We start from the raw sequence: 26,848 nt of genomic DNA on the forward strand, positions 1-26,848 counted from the left end.
TAACTAAAAAAATAAAAGCGATATCCTCTTGAACCACATGGATTTCTTGCATTCTCCTTGGACTGTTGTCGGAGATCCAGTGCTCGTGTGATATCGAGAAACTAGTTAGGCCTCAATCAATCACAAACCCTGTTGGTGCTGTCTGCAATGCATGCCTGGAAAGCGCTGCATAGAGTTTGTAGCATTACATAAATAACAATAATGATAACACTAATTGTCTGATCTGCTTTATTGGGTGGGGGAAAAGGAAAGAAAAATGAAAGAATGAAAAAAGGAAGAAAGAGAAAAGGACGGAAACGAATGGAAAGGAAAAGAAGGATGCAGAAAAAGAAAGGAGACAATCAGAAGAAGAAAAAAGAGGTATTCACAGAAAAAAAGAGAGACAAGGAGAGAAAAAAGAAAAGAGAAAGGAACAACAATGAAGAAGGAAAGGACAAAGAAAAGAAGCATGCATAGCATGTTATGCTTTTGTATAACCTCAATGACCCCGTGTTTCTTGTTTTCTTCTCTGGCTGCCATCTTTATTTGCTCCTACAGTCCTCTCCTGCCCACCCTGACTGCATAGAGATACCCTCTGCTGCAGTTTGTATGGGTGTCTGTGAGTTTCCCTCTATGTGGCAGGGTCTACTCAGGGAGTGATTTCCCGTGTATTGTAACAGCTCAAAAGTTCAGATGCTCTTTTTCACTGGTTTGTTTTTTCTTTAAAAGTGGATCAGACTATGGGGTCCAGAGCAACAAGAAAAGCTACTGTCTTTAGTGCTTGGCAAGTTTTTATTTATTGACTTTGTCTTTCTTTTCTTCTTCCCCTCATCCATTACCCCATCCCCCTTTCTCTGTGAGGCCCCAGCCGACTCACCAAGCTTTTCTTCCATGACCTTCCATCTTTCTGCCTCCCCCTCCCTCAGCCCAACCATCTTCCCCACCACTTTCTTTAACCCCTTCCCTATCACTCCCTTTTCCCCGGCAAACCCTTCCCCCCACCCACTCACCCACCCAGAAAAAAAGAATCTCTACAGCTATGATACAAGCAGATACATCTTAGCAAGTTTTTCAAACTTTGGTTCTAAGAAAACACTTGGTCGGTTATCGCAAGGTAATATGGGAATGCTTGTTCTGACATAATGCAGGAACCAGAGCCTGTCCTGGGAAAATCTCAGAGCTGTACATGGAGTCACACAATCCAGTAAGCAAGTGCACAATTCTAGCTGAATTTTAATAGCAGGTTTAGTCTCTCTGTCTCTTTCTTCTTCTTCTTTTAAATCCTGGGGCACAGGTACGGGTTCTTCACACTGTCTGGTAGAAATTGTCCGCCTGTAGGTTGTTCTGTTTTTGCATGCTGTAGAAACCACTGTACCTAGAGTCTGGATCCGCCATTCGTAACATTCTCTGGGATTTGTCTACCTGCACCATCGTTCCTTTCTTGCAGTCCACATACACCAGCTGGTTGTTGAGGCATGAAGGCTGTTCAAAAGAGAAGAACAAAGAATGACTGCTATAGGTTTGTGGGGAGACAAGAAAGCGTCTAATATTACTCAGGGATTTCTTGTCTCTTTCGAAAAACCAGCTTGCAAGAGAAATGTGCTGGCTCCAATGTCACCCATACAGTAGATGAAAAAGACATCTCCTCCTCTGAAATAAATAGCATAGGTGAGGAGGGCTGCAGCCCCCACCCCACTTCATAGTTTATCTGGGAGAGATGAAGAGATCTCTTGTATCTTTGCTGTGTTCAAAGCACCCTTGGAGCTGCCAGTCATTATATAAAATCACTTTGCACCTCTGCTGTGAGCTTCTTTTAAGCTAAGGGAAACACTACAGTTGTGTCTGCTCATTAAATTCAGATTTGCATATCTTTTTCATTCCTATGGTTCTAGAAAAAAAAGTGTTCTAAATCTACTGCTTTTGATATATGTCAGATCGACATCAGCATCCCAGGTATTCGCATCAAGGGTATATCACCGGCATCAATCGAGGGAACTTTCCCACACTGCTCTGCCAATTTATCACCACTCTCTGCTTGAGGAATCACCCTTAGGATGAGAGAGGGATTTGGGTTCAAGGCCTGGTACGGCCTTTGTACAGGTCGCTGAGACTGCCTCAGGGACACACTCATTAGCCCCAAACTGCAATAGTGGCTTCCATAATGCTGACAACATTCCACCACGAAATGGAATGAGACCACCAGCTCATTTCAAGTAGGCCTCCTACTGATCACCTATCAACTTGAGCTGGATTTGGTGACATGGAGGCAAGAAACTCTATAGCCCTGTAATAAAAAAAAGGGAATGAGATTTGATATACTGCCTTTCTGTGGTTACAATCAAAATGGTTTACATATTATATACAGATACTTATTTTGTACCTAGGACAATGGAGGGTTAGGTACATAAGTGACTTGTCCAAAGTCCCAAGGAGCTGGAGTCGGGATGTAGCTCACTGCACTAACCATTAAGCTACTCCTCCTCCTTTTCTTGTTCCATCCAGTCCTGACCACAGCTTTGCATGTATAGAATAATGGAATTAACCAGAGACTATATCAACATACTGTCACTGTGATCATGGTGAATTAGATCAAAGGGACTGGAAATTGGGTGGTACCCTCCTCTGCACATATCTGTGAAAAAAAGCTCATGGTATCATTTCCTCCTAAGGGCTTGAATTTGACTGAGACAGAAGCCCAAAGGAAGAAGAGAAAGCTGCCTGATCAAAAAACCCCAAATTGCATTCTCATTGAAAAATGATAAAAAAGCAATTCAACACTTATGTGGCACTAACAGTTATTAATTTGAAGAGGGCAATATGTTTTCCTACCTTTGTTGGAGCTCGGTAGCAGAGCACTGGTATCCACTGCTTCTTATGATTGATAAGTAGAAGGGCTATTATAAGAACCAGAGCTGTCATGATGGGGACTGTCACCCAAGCCAAAGAGTGCAGGGAAGTCTGCTCACTAGAACCGGGTACTTTACCGTCTCGGTATTCCACCTGAAGGTGACTCATATCTGAAAACAGAAAACTGATGTGAGTAGTTGTTAGTGGTGTGGTAGGTACCTCACTCCTGCCCTCTTCAATCCTTGTCAGAAACAAACTCAGGGTAAGATTAACCCTTTGATGCACCCTAGACAAACATATACACTGGGCCTCTCATCATAATATAATACTGTTATGAAATGCCTAGCCTGGGGTTACCTCGTGACCACTAAGAGGGTCTATCCCCAGCACAGCTCAGGTCCACTTGCACCTGCCACTCATGCTCTACATTAGCACCCTCCTCCCACTGACTGGGTCACAACCGCCTTTGGGCTAGTCTCACACTCTCAAATTATCCCCAGTGATTTCTAGGTTACTGGAGCCACACTCCCAGTGGTCCCACAGTTCCCAGAAGCACTCAGAGACCCAACACACAAACCACCAGGATTCTTTATCAGTCCAGACAAGCAGAATCAACAAACATGTTTACTCTCAGAACTTGGAACAGTGGACAAAAAAAATGTGCAATTAGTAAACAATAACAAGTAACTGGAAAATGGATCATACTTCCTAAAAGTACCTGGGGAGATCAGGACATATATAGCTTGTTCACCAGCTATCAAATATAACTGTTTTTACAGGGTTTCAGCAAAGAGCTCGCTCTCTCTCTCTTCTCCTGGGCTGAAACTGAAGCAACAGCCAGCAACAACTGCTGGGTAATTTCAAACTCCAGGTCAAACAGAGCCCAGTCAACAAGATTTCAAATATATACTGCTTCTTGCTTCCTGTTTGTGTCAAACTAAAGAAAAAACACTCTGACTCCTTTTATTAAGCCGCGTAGGTGCGTATGAGCAACCTATCAGCATCAATTTGGAGTTATCGCCCAGCTACCATGTAGCCCGGATGGTAATTTCGTTTTTTTACGCATCTGCTACATGCGCACGGCGAATACTGGGAGATAATCGTCGTTCTATGCGCATAGACGATTACCGCAAGGCAGGGGTGTAGCCAGACTTGCGTGGGAGGGGGTCCACAGCTCACGGGGAGGGGGCACATTTTAGCCCCCCCTGCCGCCGCCCCCTCCCGCCGCCATTGTCGCCCCCGTCTCTGCCGACCCCCCTCCCGCCGCGAACCCTCCCCCCCCGCCGCCTACCTTTCGTTTTGCTGGCGGGGGACCCCACTCCCTGCCAGCCGACGTCCTCTCCCGTAGAACGCAGCGGCACTGTCTGGCAGAGAAAAGTCTTCTTCCTTGCATGCTGACGTCCTGCACATTGTACGTGCAGGACGTCAGCATGCAAGGAAGAAGACTTTTCTCTGCCAGTGCCGCTGCGTTCTACGGGAGAGGACGTCGGCTGGCGGGGAGTGGGGTCTACCGCCAGCAAAACGGAAGGTAGGCGGCGATGGGGGCGGGTTCGCCGGGAGGGGGGTCCCCACTGAAATCTACGGGGACCCAGGCCCCCTCAGGCCCCACGTAGCTACGCCACTGCCGCAAGGTTACCGTGTGAGACCTTACCGCTAAGTCAGTGGGTGGCGGTAAGGTCTCAGACCCAAAATGGATGTGCACAAATTTTAATTTTGCCGCACGTCCAAAAAAGGCCTTTTTTACAGGTGCACTGAAAAATAAACATAGCCATACTAGTCCATCTAGCCCAGTATCCTGCTTCCAAAAGAGGCCAAGCCAGGTCACAAGTACCTGGCAGAAACCCAAATCATGGAAACATTCAATGCTACAAATCCCAGAGCAAGCAGTTGCTTCCCCATGTCTGTCTCAGTAGAAGAACTATAGATTTTTCTTCCAGGAACTTGTACAAACATTTTTAAAAGCCAGATACACTATTCACTTTTACCACATCCTCTGGCAAAGAGTTCCAGAGCTTAACTATTCATTGAGTGAAAAAGTATTTCCTACTATTTGTTTTAAAAGTATTTCCATGTAACTTATAAGAACATAAACCTAGCCATATTGGATCAGACCAATGGTCCATCTAAAATGGATCTGCATGTGCCCAAAATACGCGCCTACACTAGTGCAGCCCATTTTTCAGCGCACGTTAGTAAAAGGACCTCTCAGTTCTCTGTAATAGCTTTACAGCAAAGAAACACCTCCTGCTGGCCAAATAGGAGAAATACACTTTGGAACATAATCTGTGCAGGAAAATATCCAGTACATTTTACAGGCTTAAAATACTGTTTCTTCACAAATATATTCTAAAATTTCCAGAAATGGAGCCCTACATAGTTTTGACTGCAGAGCAAAACCAGGGTGGAGGCAGCAGATAGAGGCATAGCTAGGTGGGGCCAGGGGATTTCTGCCAGGCACTTGTGACCTGGATTGGCCACTGTTGGAAGCAGGATACTGGGCTAGATGGACCATTGGTCTGACCCAGTATGGCTATTCTTATGTCCTGCTGCTGGTGTCGCCAAAATCGTGGCTGAAGAATTGAGTGCTGAAGCTGCTGAAGCACAGCAGAAGGGCCAGCTCCAATGGTATCAGTCAGGGCCGATCTTAAGCAGGGGCGACAGGGGTGGTCACAAAGGCACCTGAACCTCCAGGGGCCCCACAGTGCTCCCTCCTGCTCCCTGCCATTGCCATGACCTGACTCCTTGCGACTCTGGGGAGTGGGGCAGAGGTCTGAAATAAGTGGCTGGGTGGAGAGAATACTGTAAAAAAAAAAAACCAAGGTAATATCTGTGTCATTTGGAGGGGCTGGTTAAAGGGACACCCTAGAACTATTATATTCGTGCAGAGATTTTTTTTCTCCTGGTCAAGGGCCACTAAACAGACATCATGTTATGAGAATTAGGTGCTCAACATTCAGAGTTTCTATCTATCTGCTTATTTACTTATTTACGGCATTTTATCCCACAATAAACATGAATTCGATTGAAACCTGGGAGCATTTAAAATCTTTTTTTTTTCCTGTGCCTACATCAAAAGAAAAAAAGATGGCATGTGGGAACTTGCTCCTTTTATTATTATTAATTTGGATTTTGCTCTCACCCTTTTTCAATTGTAACTCAAGGTGAGTTACAATTAGGTACCAGGCATTTCTCTGTCCCTGGAGGGCTCACAAGCTAGTTTTGTACCTGAGGCAATGGAGGGTTAAAGTCACTTCCCCAACATCACAAGGAACAGCAGCAAGATTTGAACCAGCCACCTCTGGATGTCAAGGCTGGCGTTCTAAGCACTAGACTACTTCTCCACTCCTTTTTGCTTTGTGGAATGCAGTGGTATATTATAAAAATGCATTTGCCTTTTTATTATTATTATTTCACAGGAAAGGTATTGATTAATGAAGGATGGGTTTCCTTCGTGTATTGTCTGCCAGAATTATCCAGTTCAGCATACTATTAGCAGCCAAGTTCATACAAACTTAATTATGTTCTCTCTAAGCTGCATGTAGTGGCCACGAACCTGCATTGTCTGCCAGCATTGTCCAGTTTAGCATTCTATTAGCAGCCAAGTTCACACAAACTTAATTATGTTCAGTGGAAAATAAATCTGTTGGCTCAGGCTGCTTACTATGTGAATATTCAATCACTTTTCATTATTGCTTCCAAGTATTACATATTAAGCACATTTGTTTTAATTCATTTATCCAGTCCTTACACGCACAAGGCTTTGCTTTTTAAACCCAAAGGTTTCCTATGATGGCATTGTGCATATTTGGAATTAGTTTTTCTGCATAAGTTTTGCTTGATTTGTCTTTATTTGAAATAAAAAAAAAAAATGTTTAAAACGCAGTTATATTTCCTATTCAGATTTGGGACGTTTAGCGCAAAACGTCTGTAGTCTGACTTAGAAGTCATATTGGAAATGCCCCGCCATGTAAGTTAGCTTGTATTTACAGAATGGCAATTAGGCAGAATTCTGCCATTTATGTGTGTATGTGTGCACATATGCATAAATTCCATTATCCTAAACATTTATGCATGTAATCTCTTGCCCTTTCCCTTTTACTTCCTACCCTGTTCCTTTTACCCTATCTAATGTAATTGTATTTGATTCCTGTACATTGTAAGCCACTTTGAGTCTGCTTAATGTGGAAAAAAGTGGGGTATAAATGTTCATAAATATCTTTAGCCCATCAGAACCAGGCTGCCACTAGTAAAATTATATCACTGGATTTGGCTGATTTTTTGACCTCTGCTTCTGAGGCAGCCCCAGCCTATTGCTTATAATTGAATGCATGCATTCATTGTACTTGATGAGAAGATACTGGGACAGTGGAGTATGATAGGATGTATTATTCATTCTACAGTATCTATGGGCATCCTTGCCAGATAATTTTCTAAGTAATGTAACTGATGGTTACTACTACTACTACTACTATTTAGCATTTCTATAGCGCTACAAGGCATACGCAGCGCTGTACAAACATAGAAGAAAGACAGTCCCTGCTCAAAGAGCTTACAATCTAATAGACAAAAAATAAATAAAGTAAGCAAATCAAATCAATTAATGTGAACGGGAAGGAAGAGAGGAGGGTAGGTGGAGGCGAGTGGTTACAAGTGGTTACGAGTCAAAAGCAATGTTAAAGAGGTGGGGTTTCAGTCTAGATTTAAAGGTGGCCAAGGATGGGGCAAGACGTAGGGGCTCAGGAAGTTTATTCCAGGCGTAGGGTGCAGCGAGACAGAAGGCGCGAAGTCTGGAGTTGGCAGTAGTGGAGAAGGGAACAGATAAGAAGGATTTATCCATGGAGCGGAGTGCACGGGAAGGGGTGTAGGGAAGGACGAGTGTGGAGAGATACTGGGGAGCAGCAGAGTGAGTACATTTATAGGTTAGTAGAAGAAGTTTGAACAGGATGCGAAAACGGATAGGGAGCCAGTGAAGGGTCTTGAGGAGAGGGGTAGTATGAGTAAAGCGACCCTGGCGGAAGATGAGACGGGCAGCAGAGTTTTGAACTGACTGGAGAGGGGAGAGGTGACTAAGTGGGAGGCCAGCAAGAAGCAGATTGCAGTAGTCTAAACGAGAGGTGACAAGGGTGTGGATGAGGGTTTTGGTAGAGTGCTCGGAAAGAAAGGGGCGGATTTTACGGATGTTGTAAAGAAAGAAACGACAGGTCTTGGCGGTCTGCTGGATATGAGCAGAGAAGGAGAGAGAAGAGTCAAAGATGACCCCAAGGTTTCGAGCTGAGGAGACAGGGAGAGAATGAGAGAGCCATCAACAGAAATAGAAAACGGGGGGAGCGGGGAGGTGGGTTTGGGGGGGAAAATGAGAAGCTCGGTTTTGGTCATATTTAATTTCAGGTGGCGTTGAGACATCCAGGCAGCAATGTCAGACAAGCACGCTGAAACTTTGGTTTGGATGCAAGGTGAGATATCAGGGGTAGAAAGGTAGATTTGGGAGTCATCAGCATAGAGGTGGTAGGAAAAGCCATGGGATGAGATTAATGAACCAAGGGAAGAAGTGTAGATAGAAAAGAGGAGGGGACCAAGAACAGAACCCTGAGGTACGCCGACAGGCAGAGGGATAGAAGTAGAAGAGGATCCACCAGAGTGAACACTAAAGGTGCGGAGGGAGAGGTAGGAAGAGAACCAGGAAAGGACAGAGCCCTGGAATCCAAGTGAGGACAGGGTATTGAGAAGTATGCTGTGATCGACAGTGTCAAAAGCAGCGGAAAGATCAAGAAGAATGAGGATGGAATATTGACCTCTGGATTTAGCCAGTAATAGGTTCATGATATTGTATTGCCAATCTCTTTTGCTGCTGTAGAATAGACATCTAACTATATGTACAAGTTTCACTGTGCTGGATACAAGCCAAAATTTGCTGAGAATTTTTGGAAACATCCAGATAAAAAATTCAGATGGCAATCTAAGGCAGATCTTACCTCTGTGATGATGGACAATATCATTTTCGTTGGGTGTGGGCCACATGGGTGCTGCTAACTCAAACTCTCCTCTTCGATCTGTCTTTTCAATGGGGATGTTTGTGGGCTCCGGTATGTACATCTCTGCAGAGAAGGATAAACACTGTTGAATGCACAGCACCCACAGAACAGTAATTGCTGCTGCATGACACAGCTTGAATTAGTTGAGAAGAAACAGACATATCCTCAATGACACCACAAGTTTTGTTATTTTCTATATGGTAGTTTCTTCTGACTTTTTTGAGGTTTACCACTTAGCCAGAACAGTAACCTAAATGTGGGGAGTCTACAAGACATTTATGGACACTTCCCTCCTCAGAGTACTTTAGTGTGGTATTATCGTGCATTCTAGGTTACAGCAGAGGCCTTCCTATATCCCAGCCAGCTTATTTTCTGTACACCATTGCTGTTGGGAACTGTCCAATAGCTTTGCAAATCTACATGAAAAGATTGAAGATATCTAGGGTCATGGACAAGACTTTCATACGCAACAGAACAGAGTGGGCCACTTCATGGCCTGACCAATATTCTATCCCACCGGGAAGTTTGGGGGGTGAGGCATGAGGGTAAAAGTTGATTTGTTTGATTTCCCCAACAAAAATGGTATTCTTCTGACCTTTACTTTCAATTTCTAGGACTGCATATAGACATGTGCTTAGTACGCCTAAAGAGGGTACAGCAGATTCTCGATTATCTGACATACCTCGGTGACGTCACTGAAATTGTTACTGGGGAGCTGGATGTCAGCTTTTGAATGACCAAAATGCAGTTCAAAGCAAGTGTTATCTGTGGCTCTTATTACCTGGACACATAGGACAGCAGCTTCCCTCGACGTTGATGGGCTCCACACAGGGCAGAGGGGGGCAGCTGACTGTAGAACAGAGGGTCTGCCCCTGCAAGCAATAGCAGTGTGTGCAGCTGTCAATGTCCCACCGCTCCTCATCGGCATACGTCTTCCCATTGAAGTGACATACTGCCTTCTTTTGTATCGTGTCCTCTGTTGAAAAGAAGCAAACACATTCCTGTGATCTCCTTGCAGGACATAGATTCTCTCCCATCTTCTCCCAAAGTACAAAGAAAACAAGAAAACCTCATAGACACTTATATACAATGCCCCCCCCCCCTATTCATCAGTCAGTTCTCTAAGCAAAAGTCTTTTCAGAATAGCATCTAGTAAGGGGGGTTTCTATTACATAGCGTTCCACTATTCCAGAACCTGTGGGATAGTGGTGTCCATCAACCAAGCAGGTGGAGATAGACAAATGAAAACTGAGCTGAGACATATCTCTCTTGGCACCCAGTCCAGCTCTTCAGTATTTTCTGTCTCCAGCAGGTGGATGGACACACTTTTCAGCCTCTGGTTCCAAGTGATTTGCTCCTGGGCCAGTTGGTCAACTGGTCCCCAGTTGAGCTTTGCCAGTGGCTTGAGTCTGCAGAATCATACCTGGAGGTCTTCAGATCCCTGTGGTGCCCCATGAATTTACTTCTTCCTTCCGTTCACCATTCCCCTGTTTCCTATGGAACTCTCCTTTTCCAGTACAACAACCGAGGTATGCTGTAGAGTGTGGGACAGAATATCAATCCTGAGCCTTTCTCATCTGTGGTAAGACTCGTGCAGACTGTGAGCTTGGGAGGAGCAGCGGGTAGTAGTAAGTCTGGCTAAAGTTTGAAATAGAACCGCTTGGAGGGCTGCAAGTTCTACTTGGTGCAGGGGAAGGATCCTGACTAACTGCTTGGAACACATTGTGCTGTGCTCGTGACAGTTGGGATGAATGGAACTCCCGTGGAGGCAGTTAAGCAGTGTTCCCACTGTGGGACCCACTGGCTGGCACTGGGGCATTGCAGTGCGTGTAAGCTGGGAATCCCGCTGGACATGAGGAAACGGTCAGCAGCAGCACATCTCCGGATTTGGCCGGGCACCCAAATATGCCAGGGTTTTCGGGCTCTCTGGCAAGGCCGGTGCACAGTTTGATGTAGGAGAGCACGGGAACGGGTGCCATTTTGTCAGGGTCAACTGGCAGTGAGAGGCAGCCTCTGGCTGATCACATGTAAAGCACAGCCATCATTTTACAGCCTCAGGGCCCAATAGAGTATACAGCTGCATCGGGATCTTTGTTATCTCCGGAGTTTATATTGCTACACCAGGCCTATTTACTGAAGCAGGGACAGTCAGAGTCACTGCAAGGTGATTCAGTTTCTTGCTCCCCTGCTCCTCCAGCTCTAAGAGATCTTGTTTAGACCTACAGAAGTGGGCAGATGAGGCTATCTCTGTTTCTCCCTCCTTATCTGATGTAGCCTTGGTCTATTCAGAGGAGCCATTGTTGAAGGAGCCATTAGAGGAGGAAGATGATCCGAAAGTTCCGAGGTTGTTTCATAAACAGGAGCTCAGTACTCTTATTTCTGAGGCTCTGGCAATGCTTTCCATTGAGGAGTCTTCCATTTCGGTGGCAAAAGTTCCATCTTCGTCGATCATGGGGGGGGGGGGGGGGGGGGCTCAGAGGTCCTTCTAAGGCCTTCCTGATGCATTCAGACATTCAGGACCTGATTACAGCAGAATGGGTTTCACTAGATGTGGGACTGAGAATGGGAAGTGCCATGGCTCGCCTCTACCCATTAGTTCCGCAGGAGAAAGATAAATTGCAGCTACCCAGGGTGGGCTGCATGGTTATGGCACTGACTAAGACCACCTTGCTGGTGGAAGGGGGCATTGCCCTAAAAGACCTACAGGATAGGAAGCTGGAAGGCTCCCTGAAACAAGCCTTTATGTGGCCTCTTTGGGCCTTCAAGTGAAAGTATGCTGCCCATTTGTGGCAAGAGCATGCCTGAAGTGGCATTAGCAGTCAGCAACACAACACAGATGACATATCACCCAGCTGGAAGTGGGGTTGGCCTACTTGGGGGATGCTATTTATGACATGTTATGGGTTATGGCCCACAGTATGTTTTTGGCTGTCCCAGCACACTGGCAACTCTGGTTGCAGCATTAGGCAGTGGATGCAACACCAAAGTCACATCTAGTTAAACTGCCCTTTCAGGGCAAGTGGCTATTTGGAGAAGATCTTATTAACTTGGTGAAGGAACTGGGGAAATTAAGCCACAGTGGTTGCCAGAGGATAAGCAGAAAGCCTCTGGTCATTCTTCTTCAAGGGGCTCTCGATTTCTCGAGAGCAGATGTTACCGGCCTGGTCATCACTAATATGGTCAGAAGACCCACTTTCAGGCATACCAATCTTACTTTCATGTGGACAGAAAGTCCCCCTCTCAGTCAGCTAGAGTACCCAATGCCTCCACAGCTTCGCAAATTGCTGGACCACTCTTATTTTCCTCCGGTGGGACTGGGAAGATGTCTTCAGGAGTTTTGGGAGGAGTAGGTCAAAATCACATCACACCAGTGGGTTATGGATATTCTTACAGAAGGTTACGAGTTGGAATTCTCCTGCCCGGTAGCTCCTGTCTCCTTGAAGTCTCTTTGTTGAATGGGAACCAAGGCAGTTGAGGTTCAGGCCACTGTAGATTTCTTGCTGGCACTCCAGGCCATTGTTCCAGTTCCCCCAGGCCGAACACAGACAAGGCAGATAATCTGTCTACTTCAAAGGCACCTTTCATCCACTCTTAGATATCAAAGGTCTAAACTGCTGTTGCCAAGTGTTCTGCTTTCACATGGAGACACTAAGAGCAGTCATAACCTTGATTCAAGTGGGAGAATTTCTTACCATCCTTGATCACAAGGAGGTGTACTTGCATATACCCATATGGCCACCACATCAGAGGTTTCTGCATTTTGCGGTGCTGGGCCATCACTTCCAGTTCAGGGTTTTGCCCTTTGGTCTTGCCACAGCTCCAAGAACATTGTGGTGGTGTTGGCCTTTCTTTGGCGCCAGAGAACCAGAGTTCATGTGTATCTCGACAACTGGCTCATTCGTGCATTATCCTACTCGGACAGTGTGGTGGCAATGGACAAAGTTGCCTGTCATCTGTAGTTGTTGGGTTTTTAGAAAAGCAGACTAACTCAATAGCAGACGCTGGAGTATCTGGGCATTCTATTCAATACAGCTTGGGAGAGGATCTTCCTCATGGATTGCTGGTTCAACAGATTCATCTTCTCCTCAGTCAAGGCAGGTCCAGGATCTGGGACTATGTCCAGGTTCTGAGGTCAATGACGAGGTGCCATGAGCAAGGGCTCATATGTGGTCATTACAGGAATATCTTCTCAGCTGCTAGTCTCCAGTGTCACAGAAGTATGACCTTCAGCTTCATTGGTCGCTGGTTGCCAGATGGAGTATGCAGTGGTGGTTGTTGCCCAGGAATTTGACCATTGGAGCTCCCTTTCCAATAACACAATAAGAGGTGGTGACAACGGATGCCAGCAAGTCAGGCTGGGTAGCTCATTACAAGTTCCTTCTTGTATAGGGCACCTGAACAGAACAGGATTCTCAGTGGTCAATTAATTACTTGGAGCTCAGGGCATTGTGGAATACCTTATGTGACTTTGCTCCGTTTCTACTGGGGGCCTCGGTCTGAATTTTCTCCGACAAAGTGACAGCAGTGGCTTATATCAACAAGCAAGATGGAACCTGCAGCTCACCGATGACAGTGGAGGCAGCCTTCCTCATGAGTTGGGCGCAGAAAAATCTTCTTTGCTTGTTGGCAGCTCATATCACTGGGTCCTTGAATGTGGAGGTGGAATTTCTCCTCAGGCGTTCCTTGGATCCGGGAGAATGGGAAATCTCCAGCCTGGATTTTCAGCTGATAGTGAACTGATGCGGTTCTCTGCGTCTGGACTACAAGGTGGACACTGCGGTGCACTCAGAAGCCAGTTTTGGAACTTCGGCCCTCAGGGCAGCAGGGCCAGGATCCCACCCACTCTAGGGACTGCGTTTGAACATCCCACAGGTTCTGGAATAGTGGGAAGCTATGTAATGGAAGGAGAAATTAAGTTTTACCTGATAATTTTCTTTCCATTAATCCTTCCCACTATTCCAGAGGCCCACTCGAGGTTTATGAGCACTGTTCCCTCTAAGCTGAGTGGGAGTCTTCCACTTATAGTCCAGCCGAGGGAGGGGGAAGGTGCTCTTTCACTATCACATTTTCAATAGTGAGGGACAGGCAAGTTCTGCAGGATTCCAGGGAGTCTGCCTATCCCTAGAGATTAAAAACATAAAATTGAAGCACCACCCACTACTGGTAACAATGCAGTTGGATGACACCCACTCAGCTTAGAGGGAACAGTGTTTCTGAGATGTTTAGTCAGTGCAAAGTAACGGGTCAAATAATGACTGTCACCTTGCAAGGCGCTTCCTGCATATCTCTTGTTCTCCACAGGTTGTCCAGAGATGAGAGAGGTCCACACATATTTGACTGTCTGGTTAGTGTTAGGTTAGCAAGTTGTTTAAAGTTGTTGTGTTTGTTCTGAGTTTCTCCTTACTGCTTGTCTACGTAAATACTGAGGAGCTGGACTGGATGCCAAGAGAGATATGTCTAAGCTCAGTTGTCAGTTCTCTATCTCCATCTGCTGGTTGATGGACACAACTATCCCATAGGTGCTGGAATAGTGGGAAGGACTAATGGAAAGAATATTATCAGGTGAGCCCTAATTTCTCCCTCTCTGTCTCTCTGCAGTAACAAGATTCCAGCCTCTTGTAAACATACTATGAGTTTACACGTCAGGAGGGAGAAAGGTCAAACATAGTACCTGTTAAATATCTAAGGAAGATTAAAAGAGCAATTGTGCACAAATGTGGAATGTGGGTACATGAAATATTTTGTTTCAGCTGCTTAAGTTAATTTTTCCTTAACTTTGTCCATTAAAATCAAAGTGCTGCATTCCCTCCCCCCACTTTACCCCCCTGCAGCAGTTGGCATGATCCACAGGGTATCTGAGAGACAAATGACAGAAGTCTGCAAACCAAAGTGATGCATTTGTTTCTAGCTGCCCCTAGGATATACAAGTGTGTACTCTGCATTTCCATCTGCTTGGTCCCTAGGCTGTACAGAATACATTTTCCAAAGTTAATTGGAATCTGCATGAGTGGATTTTCAGCAGCTTGAAAGCATGTGTGTCTTTCACAGCATACGTGGATTTGGCTGCAGTAAATAGAGGTGTTTGGGCAGATGAGAGAAGAAGGGGACTGGTGTGTTTTGGAACCTACTCTCAGCATGTAACCTTTATGCCTTTGTTTGAACCAGCTTAAGGTACACACATCATGCCTTTCATTCACATAACTCATGGTCAGTTAAACATTGGCCAGTGTTTACAAAAACCATGTATATCCACTGCTGCTGTCTGGTTGGCTAATTATGATGCTGAATATATATACAGACCGCTTACTGCCACTGGCTCTACAAATAGTGGTGATATTCAGCCACATAGCACCACGGCAGTCTGTAAGAATCTTCAGCGGCACTATTCATATATGAGATTAAATTCTATAAATGGAGCCTAAAAAAAAAATCGGTGCTGAAAAAATAGCCCTTACCACTATTCTATTAATGGTGCTTAAAGTTAGGCGCCATTTATAGAATTGCACTTAGTGCTGGGAACTGCGACTACATTTAGGCTCGACCATTTATACCAAAGAAACCTTGGTGTAAATCCGCATGTCTAAATTAGGCATGGATCCCAGTTATTCTATAACAACATGCATAAATTGTGGGAACACTCCTGATCCGCCCATGACCCTCCCATGGCTGTGTCCCCTACTTTTTTACACGTGGATTCTGCACCTAAATTTATGCACGTAAATTTTAATTAAATTCAATTAGTACCAATAATTGCTTGTTAGGAGCCAATTATTGGTGCTAATTGGCTTGTTATTCAATTAGAGTGGGCATGCGCCCAAATTTGCATGCACAATTTTTAGTGACTTTTATAGAAGTTCTTTTGAATATCTGACCTTCAATGTTTATGCATTTAAAAAATTCTTTTTAATGACACATTTTATCAGAAAAGCCCAAAGCGAGTTATAATCAGAATAAATTATACAGATTTCTGAGCACCCATCCTCCCAACACAACCCACCCTCAACCGATTCTCTAATTAATCTGTAACGGCTTCCTAAAGAAAAAGTCCATAGACCATTATTAAATGGAATTGGGGAAAATCCACTATTTCTGGGATAAGCAGTATAGAATGTTTTGTACGTTTTTGGGATCTTGCCAGGTATTTGTGACCTGGATTGGCCACTGTTGGAAACAGGATTCTGGGCTTGATGGACCTTTGGTCTTTCCCAGTATGGCAATACTTATGTACTTATGTAACCTCTCAGTTCTTAACTAAAAGACCTAGAGAACAGCCAAGATTTGGCCTTCTTACAAAATGTTAAATAATCTTGCTTTAAATGCAACTCGAGTGGCGGCGCATTCCATAAGCAGGACCCACAGGATGCAAATATCTTTTGCTGTGTATAGTATGACCGCAACTGACCTGGCCGATATTCAAACGATTTAACTGGCAGGAAATGGCTGTTGACTGGTTAAATTGTTTCTCCATGGCTACTTGTTCATTTTCAGCGGCACTTAAACGGTTATCTCGGCTGAAAATGACCGGCTAGCACCAAATTCAAAAGTGGCTAACTTGTGAGCTTTCCAGGGGTGGAGTCGGGTTAAGTGCCAATATTCAGCCCCTCACTGTATAAGTAAACCGCTTACATTGGACCGAAAACAGCAGTCCTATGTTTAAGTGATTTGGCTTATGTGGTGAGGGGGCTGAATACTGATGTAACCAGTAACAAGGAAGATGTTCCACTCTATGTGGAAACTAAAAAGAGTAAAACCCTTCTTCCCAAGAAACATCTTTCGTAACCTGGTACAGTCTATGGTACTAAGTCACCTAGACTACTGCAATGCACTATATGTTGGCTGTAAAGAACAACTCATCAAGAAACTTCAAACAGCCCAAAACACAGCTGCCAGACTCATATTCAGTAAAATAAAATATGAAAGCGCCAAACCCCTAAGGGAAAAGTTACACTGGCTTCTACTCAGAGAACGTATCATGTTTAAAGTCTATACCCTGGTTCACAAAATTATCCACGGAGATGTTCCGGCCTATATGATAGACCTTATAGACTTGCCAGCTAGAAATGCTAAATGTTCTGCACGCACATTCCTAAATCTTCACTTCCCCAGTTGCAGAGGACTAAAATACAAACTAACACATGCTTCTAGCTTCTCATATATGAGCACACAGCTGTGGAATACATTGCCAATAAACCTGAAAAAAATTTGCAATCTAATTAACTTTCGCAAATCACTGAAGACCTATCTCTTCAACAAAGCATACCACAATGACCCATAACAGGAACTATAATGCATCACCTCTTATCAAGATCCAAAATGTCTTCTCCCCATGCTTATTGCTTAATTTTGTAGATCTCTACATTCTCTGTAGTACACAAATTGCATCTATACTCTGAAATGATGTTAAATTAATCTATTTAATCGACCAGATCATCAATATTCGTTAGGCAATACCAATCGTCTCTTTTACTCTGTAATGACGATTCATTATGTTAACCTACTTTAAAAATCAGGGAATAAGTTTCCACCTAAGGAGAATCCAATAAACATAAGAACTAGGAAACTTTCTTATAGTAAGCCAGTTGTTCAGTGTAACAGGAGGAAAAACCTCAAGAAGCACCTTCTTACTTTCAAAAAGCAAATAGAAGGGCTAGGGATTCTTCATCATAGGAAAAAACCTCCTGGGGCTATTTAAATCAAATAATCAGAAAAGTTCATAACATCGCTGATAGATAAACCTAATTCCGATGTTAGAACAAGCAGTACTTAGCTTTAATGCCTGAGACTCAAATCTTTTCGGTGACTCCTTCATATTTATTCTGATAGGTCAACGTTAGCTTCCATTTCGCCACTGTTGCTTCAGAACCTCCAGTCTAGAATTACTCCGTTCAGGCTGCCAACGGACATGTCTATTAAATAAATCTTTAAGAGGTCCCGCCAGGACCTTCCTGAGCTCCCTCAGTATCCGGACACATAGCTTTGTCCACCTTCAGGTTCTCAAGCTGAACTCTTTCTTCCGTAAATGGCGCAGTATCTACTCCATTCCCAGACGTTCCCTCGGCAGCTGACCACGATCCTTCTCCAGAATTTTCCTCTGTGAACACCAAAGAGAAATAATTATTTAGGACATTCACTTTATCTTCATTTCTCTCCACATAGCCATTCTCATTATCTTTCAGTCTCACAATTCCATTCCTATCTCTTCTCCTTTCTCCAATATATCTGAAAAAGGTCTTGTCACCTCTCTTTACATCTTTAGCCATTTTTTCTTCCGCTCTCACTTTCGCTAGCTGTATTTCCCTCTTTGCTTCTTTGAGTTTAATCCAATAATCTTTTCTGTGATCCTCTCATTGCGTTCTTTTGTATTTCTTGAACAAAGCCTCTTTTGCTCTTATTTTTCAGCTACGTGTTTGGAGAACCATATAGGCTTCCTGCTTCTCTTGTTTTTGTTTACTTTCCTCACAAAAAAGATCAGTCGCCATATTTATAGCAGCCTTTAGCTTTGACCACTGTTTTCCCCACATCTTCTGCGCCTTCCCATGCCAACAGCTCCTTCTTCAGGTATTCCCTCATTTTATCAAAATCAGTACGTCTGAAATCCAGTAGAGTTTTGTGCGTCCGCACTCCACCTTCACCCTTTTTTCAAACCATACGGTGTGTTGATCACTATTACATAGGTGGGCACCCACCCGGATATTGGAAACACTACCCCCATTTGTGAGCACTAGATCTAGCATCAACCCTTTCCTCATGGGTTCCGTCATCATTTGTCTGACAAAGGCACTTTGACAGGCATTCATAATCTCACTACTTCTTTCTGATTCCGCAGACGGGACATTTGTCACTGTTGTGACTGTATCCCATGCCTACACTCACCTCAGGCACTATGGCTGCTGTGGACTGTCTTCTTTTTTCCCAAACATGTTCCAGAGTTCATTCCAGTCCTATTCTGATGTTCCAGCATTCCAGACTTGCTTTGGTGCTCTTGCAACCAAGCCTCGCCTGGTGTTCCTGTTGCCAAGCCTCGCTGTGGCGTTCCTGCAGCCAAGCCGTGTTCTGGTGTTTTTGCTGCCAAGCCTCACTCTTGCTAGTGACCTCATCTGTAATTGCCTTTATTAAGCACCTGGGAACTTTCAGGCTTGCCTTTGCAACAGAGGTCTTCAGATGAGTTTTCGTCTGTGTGTGTTTGTTGCAGTTCCAGCCCTGCTAGTTCTTGTCTCGCCAGTCTTCAACTTCTACTCCAACCCTGCTTGTTCCAGCCCTGCAAGCCTTCAGCTTCAGTTCCTCCACTGTTTGTTCCAACCCTGTCTGCTTCCAGCTTCCATTCCAGCCAAGCCTGTTTGAGAATCCTGAATCCTGTTCCAGCCAAGCCTGTTTGAGAATCCTGAATCCTGTTTGAGAATCAACAATCCGGTTCCAGCCAAGCCTGTTCCAGAATCTGGTTCCAGTCAAGCCAAGCCAAGCCTGTTCCAGAATCCGGTTCCAGCCAAGCCCGTTCCAGAATCCGATTCCAGCCAAGACAAGTCAAGCCAAATCCGTTCCAGCATCCGGTTCTAGCCAAGCAAAGTCCGTTCCAGAATCTGGTTCCAGCTAAGCCAAGCCCGTTCCAGAATCCGGTTGTTCCAGTCCTGCTTATTCCAGCCCTGCTCATCTACCGCTTCAGTTTCCATCCTGCTAGTTCCGGTCCTGCTTGTACCAGCCTCACTTCCTGTTTGGGTGGTTTACCTACTGCTGCCGGTCACTGCAGTGGCCCAAGGGCTCACTACTCCGGACTCCGTGACAGTCCACATCAGATAAATTGAAATCTCCCAACAGTAGCACCTCCCCTTTCATACCAATCTTCTGAATATCTTCCATCAGATCCTTGTCTAACTTCTCTGTTTGCGCAGGAGGTCTGAAGATAACCCCCGTGTGGATACAGGTTCCGTCTTCTCTTTCTAGGATGATCCATAAAGCTTCTTCCTTTCCACAGGTTCCCCGCATTTCAGCCGCTCTGATATAGTCTCTCACATACAGAGCCACTACTCCACCTCTTTGGCCCTCTCTATCCTTCCTAAAAAGATTATAGCCCAGTACGGTCACATCCCATTCATGGGAATCGTTGACCCACGTCTCCGTAATAGCAACAATATCCAAGTTTTCTTCAAACATCAAGGCTTGCAAGTATTAAACCTTTTTATTTAGACTACGAGCATTTGTGCACATAGCTTTCCATGCACTTAGTGAGTTTACATGGTTTACTATATTTACATGACCTTTCCTTCTGCCATCATGTTTATTCTGGGGGTGACTTTCTGAAATTCCTTGTTTCCTTTTGTCACCCCCACCCTCTAGTTTAAATGTCTAGAAACATATTGTCTGAATTTCTCCCCAAGGATCCTTTTTCCCATCACAGAAAGATGTAGCTCATCATTACAATACAGCCTGCTATTTTTCCACGTATTATTTTATTTATTTATTTATTACATTTGTATCCCACATTTTCCCACCTATTTGCGGGCTCAGTGTGGCTTACAATACATTGTGAATGATGGAAATACAATTTGTTGCAGTACAATTATGGGTTACATAGTGAAGAGTTATGGGGAAGACAAAGTCAAAATATCATTTGGGAATAGAACAATGGAGTATAACAATGGAATGTAACAATGGGGAATTGATAGGGCGATAAAACAATAGTAAGAGAACATTAGGGTATAACAATTTTATCTGTGGGTAGAGTTTTAAGTGTGGTGAAGATACGGGGGAAGAGAACTCAGAAGAGAGTGTATTGATGCATTTCTATTAGTGTGTATAGACATCATGTATTTTGATCCTTGCAATAAATTTTCTCAAATAGGTGAGTCTTCAATAGTTTGCGGAAGTCAGTTAGTTCGTAGATCGTTTTCAGGTTGTGTGGTAGTGTATTCCAGAATTGCGTGCTCATATAAGAGAAGGTTGATGCGGGCAGTACTTTGTATTTTATGCCTTTGCACTTAGGGAAGTGGAGATTGAGGAAAGTTCGGGATGATCTTTTAGCATTTCTGGGTGGTAGGTCTATTAAATCAGACATGTATGCAGGGGCTTCACCGTGAATGATTTTGTGGACTAAGGTGCATACTTTAAAAGTGATACGTTCCTTGAGTGGGAGCCAGTGTAGTTTCTCACGTAAGGGTTTTGCACTTTCGTATTTTGGTTTTCCGAAGATGAGTCTGGCTGCTGTATTCTGGGCTGTTTAAAGTTTCCTCAGTATTTGTTCTTTGCAGCCTGCGTATAGTGAGTTGCAGTAGTCCAGATGACTGAGTACGAGTGATTGCACTAAGCCGCGGAAGACAGATCTTGGAAAGAATGGTCTTATTCTTCTCAGTTTCCACATGGAGTATGCTGCTATGTATCTAAAACCTTCTTCTTTACACCAAGACACAAGCCACTTATTGAATTCCTCTGTTTTGTGTAGTCTTTCCTCTCCCCTCCCCCACGTAGAAATTACTTCAGAAAAAGCCACAATCCGAACCAATACTCACCTTGAGTATTGCATTCATTTCTGGTTGCTGTATCTCAAAACTGATATAGCAGAATTAGAAAAGATTAAAAGAAGAGCGACCAAAATGATAAAGGGGATGGAACTCCTCCCATATGAGGAAGGCTAAAGAGGTTAGGGCTCTTCAGCTTGGAAAAGAGACGACTGAGGGGGGAATATGACTCAGGTGCAAAATCGATTTTTCGCTCTTTCAATAGGTACAAAGACCAGGGGACACTCAATGAAATTACATGGAAATACTTTCAAAACAAATAGGAGAAAATATTTTTTCAATCAAAGAATAGTTAAGCTCTGGAACTCACTGCTGGAGGATGTGATAACAGTGCTTAGCGTATCTGGGTTTAAAAAAGGTTTGGACAAGTTCCTGGAAGAAATGTCCATAGTCTGTTATATTGAGATGGGCACTGGGGAAGTCGCTGCTTGCCCTGGGATTGATAGCATGGAATGTTGCTACTAATTGGGTTTCTGCCAGGTACTTGTGACCTGGATTTGCCACTGCTGGAAGCAGGATACTGGGCTAGATGGACCATTGGTCTGACCCAGTATGGCTATTCTTATGTTCTTATGACATTCTACAAGTAAATTGCGGGAAAGCAGATTGCCTGCTTGCTTGCCTGCCTGCTCCCAGGCCTGGCCAAATGCACCAGCAGATACTCTGAACTGTCGTGACTTACCTCCCTTTATTTCCAGATATCTTAGAAACAAGTGGAAGCAGAGAGAGGGGGAGTGTGATCCCTTCAGATTCTCTGACTAAATCTCAATCTGACAAAGCACCAAGAGGAAGTTGGGGAAAAGGCTGCACTGAAAGCCTTTTTGTTCCCTTCAAAATATCTTTTATTGGTTGGTACTCAGGGAACTTAGCACTACCTCCTCCCAAAAGCAAAGGAGGAGGACAATAGGCACTGCAACCACAAACCATTACAAAGATTGTGTATGTGTGTGTGGGGGGGGGGGGGGGGGGTGAAGGGATCTGGCATCACTGGGTTTAGTACCACTAGGCTCAGTGGACTGGCTTCTGCCAATCATAGCTCTTTAGTCTGTTCCCTGGGTCTGGGAGGAGAAATTAGCCTATGAATGTACATTGTCTAACAGGCCCCATGTTGACTGCCATTAGACATATGTCACAGTAAAGGTCCAGAAGCAGCAGGAGCAGCCCTTTTTCTGTGACCCCATTTGAGGTCCTAGTCCCAACCCCGAGTTTTGGAATAACTAGCCTACAGCATTCCTGGGAACAGACTACTTGGCCTACTCATGGTTGCTGCACCAGGCCACATGTCTCTGCACCATCTACTGAAGCCAGAAAAATACTGAGAAACTGAAGGTGGCAGCAGCCCCCCTATAAGGGAAGGGAAGTCAGTTCTGAGCTCCATCTGCTGACAGGGGGACACAATCCACTTGTCTGGACTAGTCTGGCATGGACGATAAGGACGTGGTCCTTTCTGTCAATATATTCATTGTTTCTTTCTATCTGAAGGAAAATATGTTTCCAATCATATTTTATGTAAATCTCAGTGATATCCACAACCAAGACAACTCTCACACCCAATAATGTCACTTTTCTATGGACTACACTAGCAGATTGCATAGTGACTAGAATTATGATATCCAGGGTTATCCAAACAGATCATTGTCTTCCATAGGCAATGACAAAAGAAATGACATACCTGTCTGCCACTAGATGGAGGAATAGCATCACACAAGACAAGCAGCCTGTGCTATTTTGAGTACTGCATCTGCAATTCTGCACTGTTTATCTTATTTCAAGGAGGGATAGAATGGTCAAAAGTACCAAGATGTCCCATGGCCCTCCCCACTCATAATTAATGTGACTGACAGAAACAGAATATTTTAACACCATATGGAGCACATGTTGCCCACTACAGGTACTGTAGTAAACACTACATAAATTTGAAAAAAAAAATCTGATTGTCAATTAGTCTCTTTTACATATCCAGTTGACATATTGTTGTAGTAGAAACCACAGATTTTTCACAAAAATATATTGGCCATAATGATCACAAACACAACAATCTTAGTTTTGGGCTCATAAAGCACCAGAAGTGTAAAGAGGAAATCAAAGCTCTGTGCAAACACAGGACTGTACAATACAGTTATTAGAATTACTCAATTACAGCTGGCAACTGGCAGCACAGTCTTACCCAGGCTTATACAGAAAATGGCTCTGGACTGCTTGATGCCACCCTCTCTTTCTGGCTTCAACAAGTGAAAGCAGGCATCAGGGTTGAAAACTGGTTGAGGATAATTTTACTGCAAAACGAGCTGAGCATTCACTACAGTTTGGCTAATGTGGCTCTGGAATAGGTTATTATCACACTAAAATGAAGCAATGTTGGCAGGAACAAACTGGACATATCTCTAACTGCTGCACCTGCAAAGAATTACAAGGGTGTATGAGTGAAATCCTTACAATCTGTTGAAGTTTTTATAGGACCAACTCCACAGAATGATGCAGTACAGAAGCTGTCTAGACCACAGGGGTCTTTTCTTCAAATGCAAGCTCTAAATCGCATTCATTAACAATACCTAAGTATAATGAAAGATATAACAGCCAACAAAGCTTCCAATTTTCTCATAGACTCACTGCAATAAAAGCAACAGAATCTACCAGAATTGAGAAGCCAGCTGAACACAAAATGAAAATTTCTTTTCTTCAATTTAAATATTATTCTGTCATGGCATGTAGATAAGATTCCTTTCCTTCATTTCATTTCTATGAAATGTGTCTTTGAGCAGTTTCATATGGTATGATTTGTGCTTTATATTTTCTTACTGTTATTTTTTCCCCTGTACTATATCAGTTACATGCTACAAAATAAAAAGTACATTTTGCAAGTCTGTTTTTTAAGTTTAGTATATTTCTGTTTTCCTAAATGAAGTGTGGAGTGGTATTTTAGAAAGGATTTCCAGCTCAGAATATGGACTTCCAAGTCTGTATGTCAGATACAGCCTCAATGACAGCCTCAGAAGTTATAGCCAGGTCCATTAGAGCAGCACGCAGGTCCCTGGAGTAGTGTAGTGATGGGTGCAGTATACTGTAGACAGTTGGACACAGGCCCATACTTCCCCCTACCTGTTACACTTGTGGTGGAAACTGTGAGCCCTCCAAAATTCACCAGAAACCCACTGTACCCACATATAGGTGCCCCCTTCACCTATTGCAGTGGTGTACAGTTGGAGGTAGTGGGTTTTGGAGGGCTCAGCAGACAAGATACGGTCGCCCTTTCCTTTCTGAGTATGCAACCAGAACCCTCATCCACACTCTTATCACCTCCCGCTTAGACTACTGCAACTTGCTTTTCACAGGTCTCCCACTAAGCCATCTCTCTCCTCTTCAATCTGTTCAAAATTCTGCTGCATGACTAATATTCCGCCAGTGTCGTTATGCTCATATTAGCCTTCTCCTCAAGTCACTTCATTGGCTCCCTATCCGTTTCCGCATTCAGTTCAAACTCCTCTTACTGACTTACAAATGCATTCACTCTGCAGCTCCTCAGTACCTCTCCACTGTCATCTCTCCCTACACTCCTCCCCGGGAACTCCGCTCACTGGGCAAATCTCCCTTATCTGCACCCTTCTCCTCCACCGCTAACTCCAGACTCCGTTCCTTCTATCTTGCTGCACCGTATGCCTGGAATAAACTTCCTGAGCCGGTACGCCAAGCCTCGTCTCTGGCCATCTTCATATCTAAGCTAAAAACCCACCTCTTTGATGCTGCTTTTAACTCCTAAACCTAACCCTTCAACTATCCCCTATCCCTGATATGTCCTGTCTGTCCTAACCCTTATCCCTTACTTGACCTGTCTGTCTGTCATAATTAGATTGTAAGCTCTATCGAGCAGGGACTGTCTCTCCATGTTCAAGTGTGAAGCGCGGCCAGTGGTGTGCTGGAGCAGGCTCTCACAGGCTCGTAAGAGCCGGTTGTTAAGTTTTTAAGAATTTTGGGAGCCGGTTGTTAAAGTAGGGCCCTCCATGGCTACTTTAACAACTGGCTCCCAAAATGTGGGCTTGGGCCCCCTGCTGAATTCTTTTATTTTGCTGGTGGGGATGCTGAGCCCCGCCAGCCAAGTAAATAGACTACTGCTGCTCCCCGCTCTTTGTTTCCAGCATGCTGCTCAGAGCAAGACGTTGGGAGTGGTGGCAGTCCATTTATTGGCTGCCAGCAAAGGTATGCCTAGTGTGCCCGCACGGAGGGATGGAGGCGAGAGAGGCAAATGTTGCTCCCCCCCCCCCCCCCCGGCTACCCCTGGCCCTTCCAACTGCAGAGCTGGCTACATCCGGAGAAAGAGCCTGTTGTTAAAAATTTACCAGCACACCCCTGAGCGCGGCGTACGTCCGGTAGCACTATAGAAATGATAAGTAGTAGTAGTACTTGGTAGTAGTAGCCATGGTGAGATGTGTACTTGGGAGCATTTATGTGAAGTTCAGCAGTGTTCCCTAGGGTGTCCCACTGTTCTCCTGGGATGTCGGGAAGACTAGTCTGCTAAAAATGCTGGCCCCTCCTATATCTCAATGGCTTGATTTTGCGCGGTTTTAACTTGTGCATTTTTTTTTTTGAAAATGGACTAAAAAGATAAACACACAAAGCAGAAAGCCTTGTTCGAAGCAGTATTTTTGAAAAAAAAAAAAGACTTTTTTCTTTTTTTCAAGAATGGGTATATTTCCTATTCATATTTGGTATGTTTAGTGTAAAACATCTAAAGTCTGAGAGATACTATCGAAAATGCCCCTCCGTATGTTTTTAAAAAAGTTTTAACAGAAATTTTTGGAAGGAAAATATATCTATGAGAATGTAACCTGAAGTTCTGAATCCTCCACACTGGCATAGGTATTCCCATCTGTGACACAGAGGCCAAGATTCAATGTAACTTTCAAGGTAACCATTTAAATGCAAACGGACCTGTCTGTTAAGTAAATGTCTGCTCAATATGCAGATTTAGAGTCATGAAATTTGAAAGGTAGACAAAAAACTGCTTTCAAAAAAAGGTTGGCGTGCATGTAGCCTTTGAGACCTAAAAATGAATACCACCGCTTCATAGTGTGTCAGCTCTTTAGCCAAGGGGACTTGTGCAGTATGAACACTTTCAGACTCAGAAACTGTGCCTTTGAAACTAGCACATGAAAGAGAAACTCCTTCCATATTTTCCTGATAGCCATTAAAATAAATAAAGCCAACCAAGGAACTGGCATGCATTGTACCTTGCTATCAAGTTTTCTCACGCACAAGATTGCTGTTCTCTACTGAAAGGCACAGGTGCTGTATGCAGGCAGGTCTGCAAAGAATCAGAGTACTGGCTATCCGATGGCCAAGAAATGAAAGAAACAGATTCTGAGGGATTCTGATCTTATAAAAGCCACCTGCATTCTTTAATGCTAACTATGGATCTGGTCTATTTATGCTGTACAAGTTGGCCTTTTAGGGCTATTACTACCCAAGTCTGGTTAAAAGGGGTCC

At 44.1% G+C, this 26,848-nt stretch overlaps 1 protein-coding gene across 1 annotated transcript in view; it reads right to left on the bottom strand.

Moving 5' to 3' along the window:
* Positions 1 to 371: 371 nt before the first annotated feature.
* Positions 372 to 26,848, bottom strand: part of CRIM1 (cysteine rich transmembrane BMP regulator 1) — an 882,829-nt gene continuing 856,352 nt past the window's right edge. The window contains exons 14-17 of the mRNA XM_030196525.1: positions 9,640 to 9,834; positions 8,799 to 8,921; positions 2,809 to 2,996; positions 372 to 1,461 (exon numbers count right to left, since the gene is read on the bottom strand). Of these exons, the coding sequence (XP_030052385.1) occupies positions 1,285 to 1,461; positions 2,809 to 2,996; positions 8,799 to 8,921; positions 9,640 to 9,834 (683 nt within the window). The 3' untranslated portion in view covers positions 372 to 1,284. The remainder of the gene's footprint in view (positions 1,462 to 2,808; positions 2,997 to 8,798; positions 8,922 to 9,639; positions 9,835 to 26,848) is intronic.

Source organism: Microcaecilia unicolor, chromosome 3 (genome assembly GCF_901765095.1).
Source record: "Microcaecilia unicolor chromosome 3, aMicUni1.1, whole genome shotgun sequence".
Classification (NCBI taxonomy): Eukaryota; Metazoa; Chordata; class Amphibia; order Gymnophiona; family Siphonopidae; genus Microcaecilia; species Microcaecilia unicolor.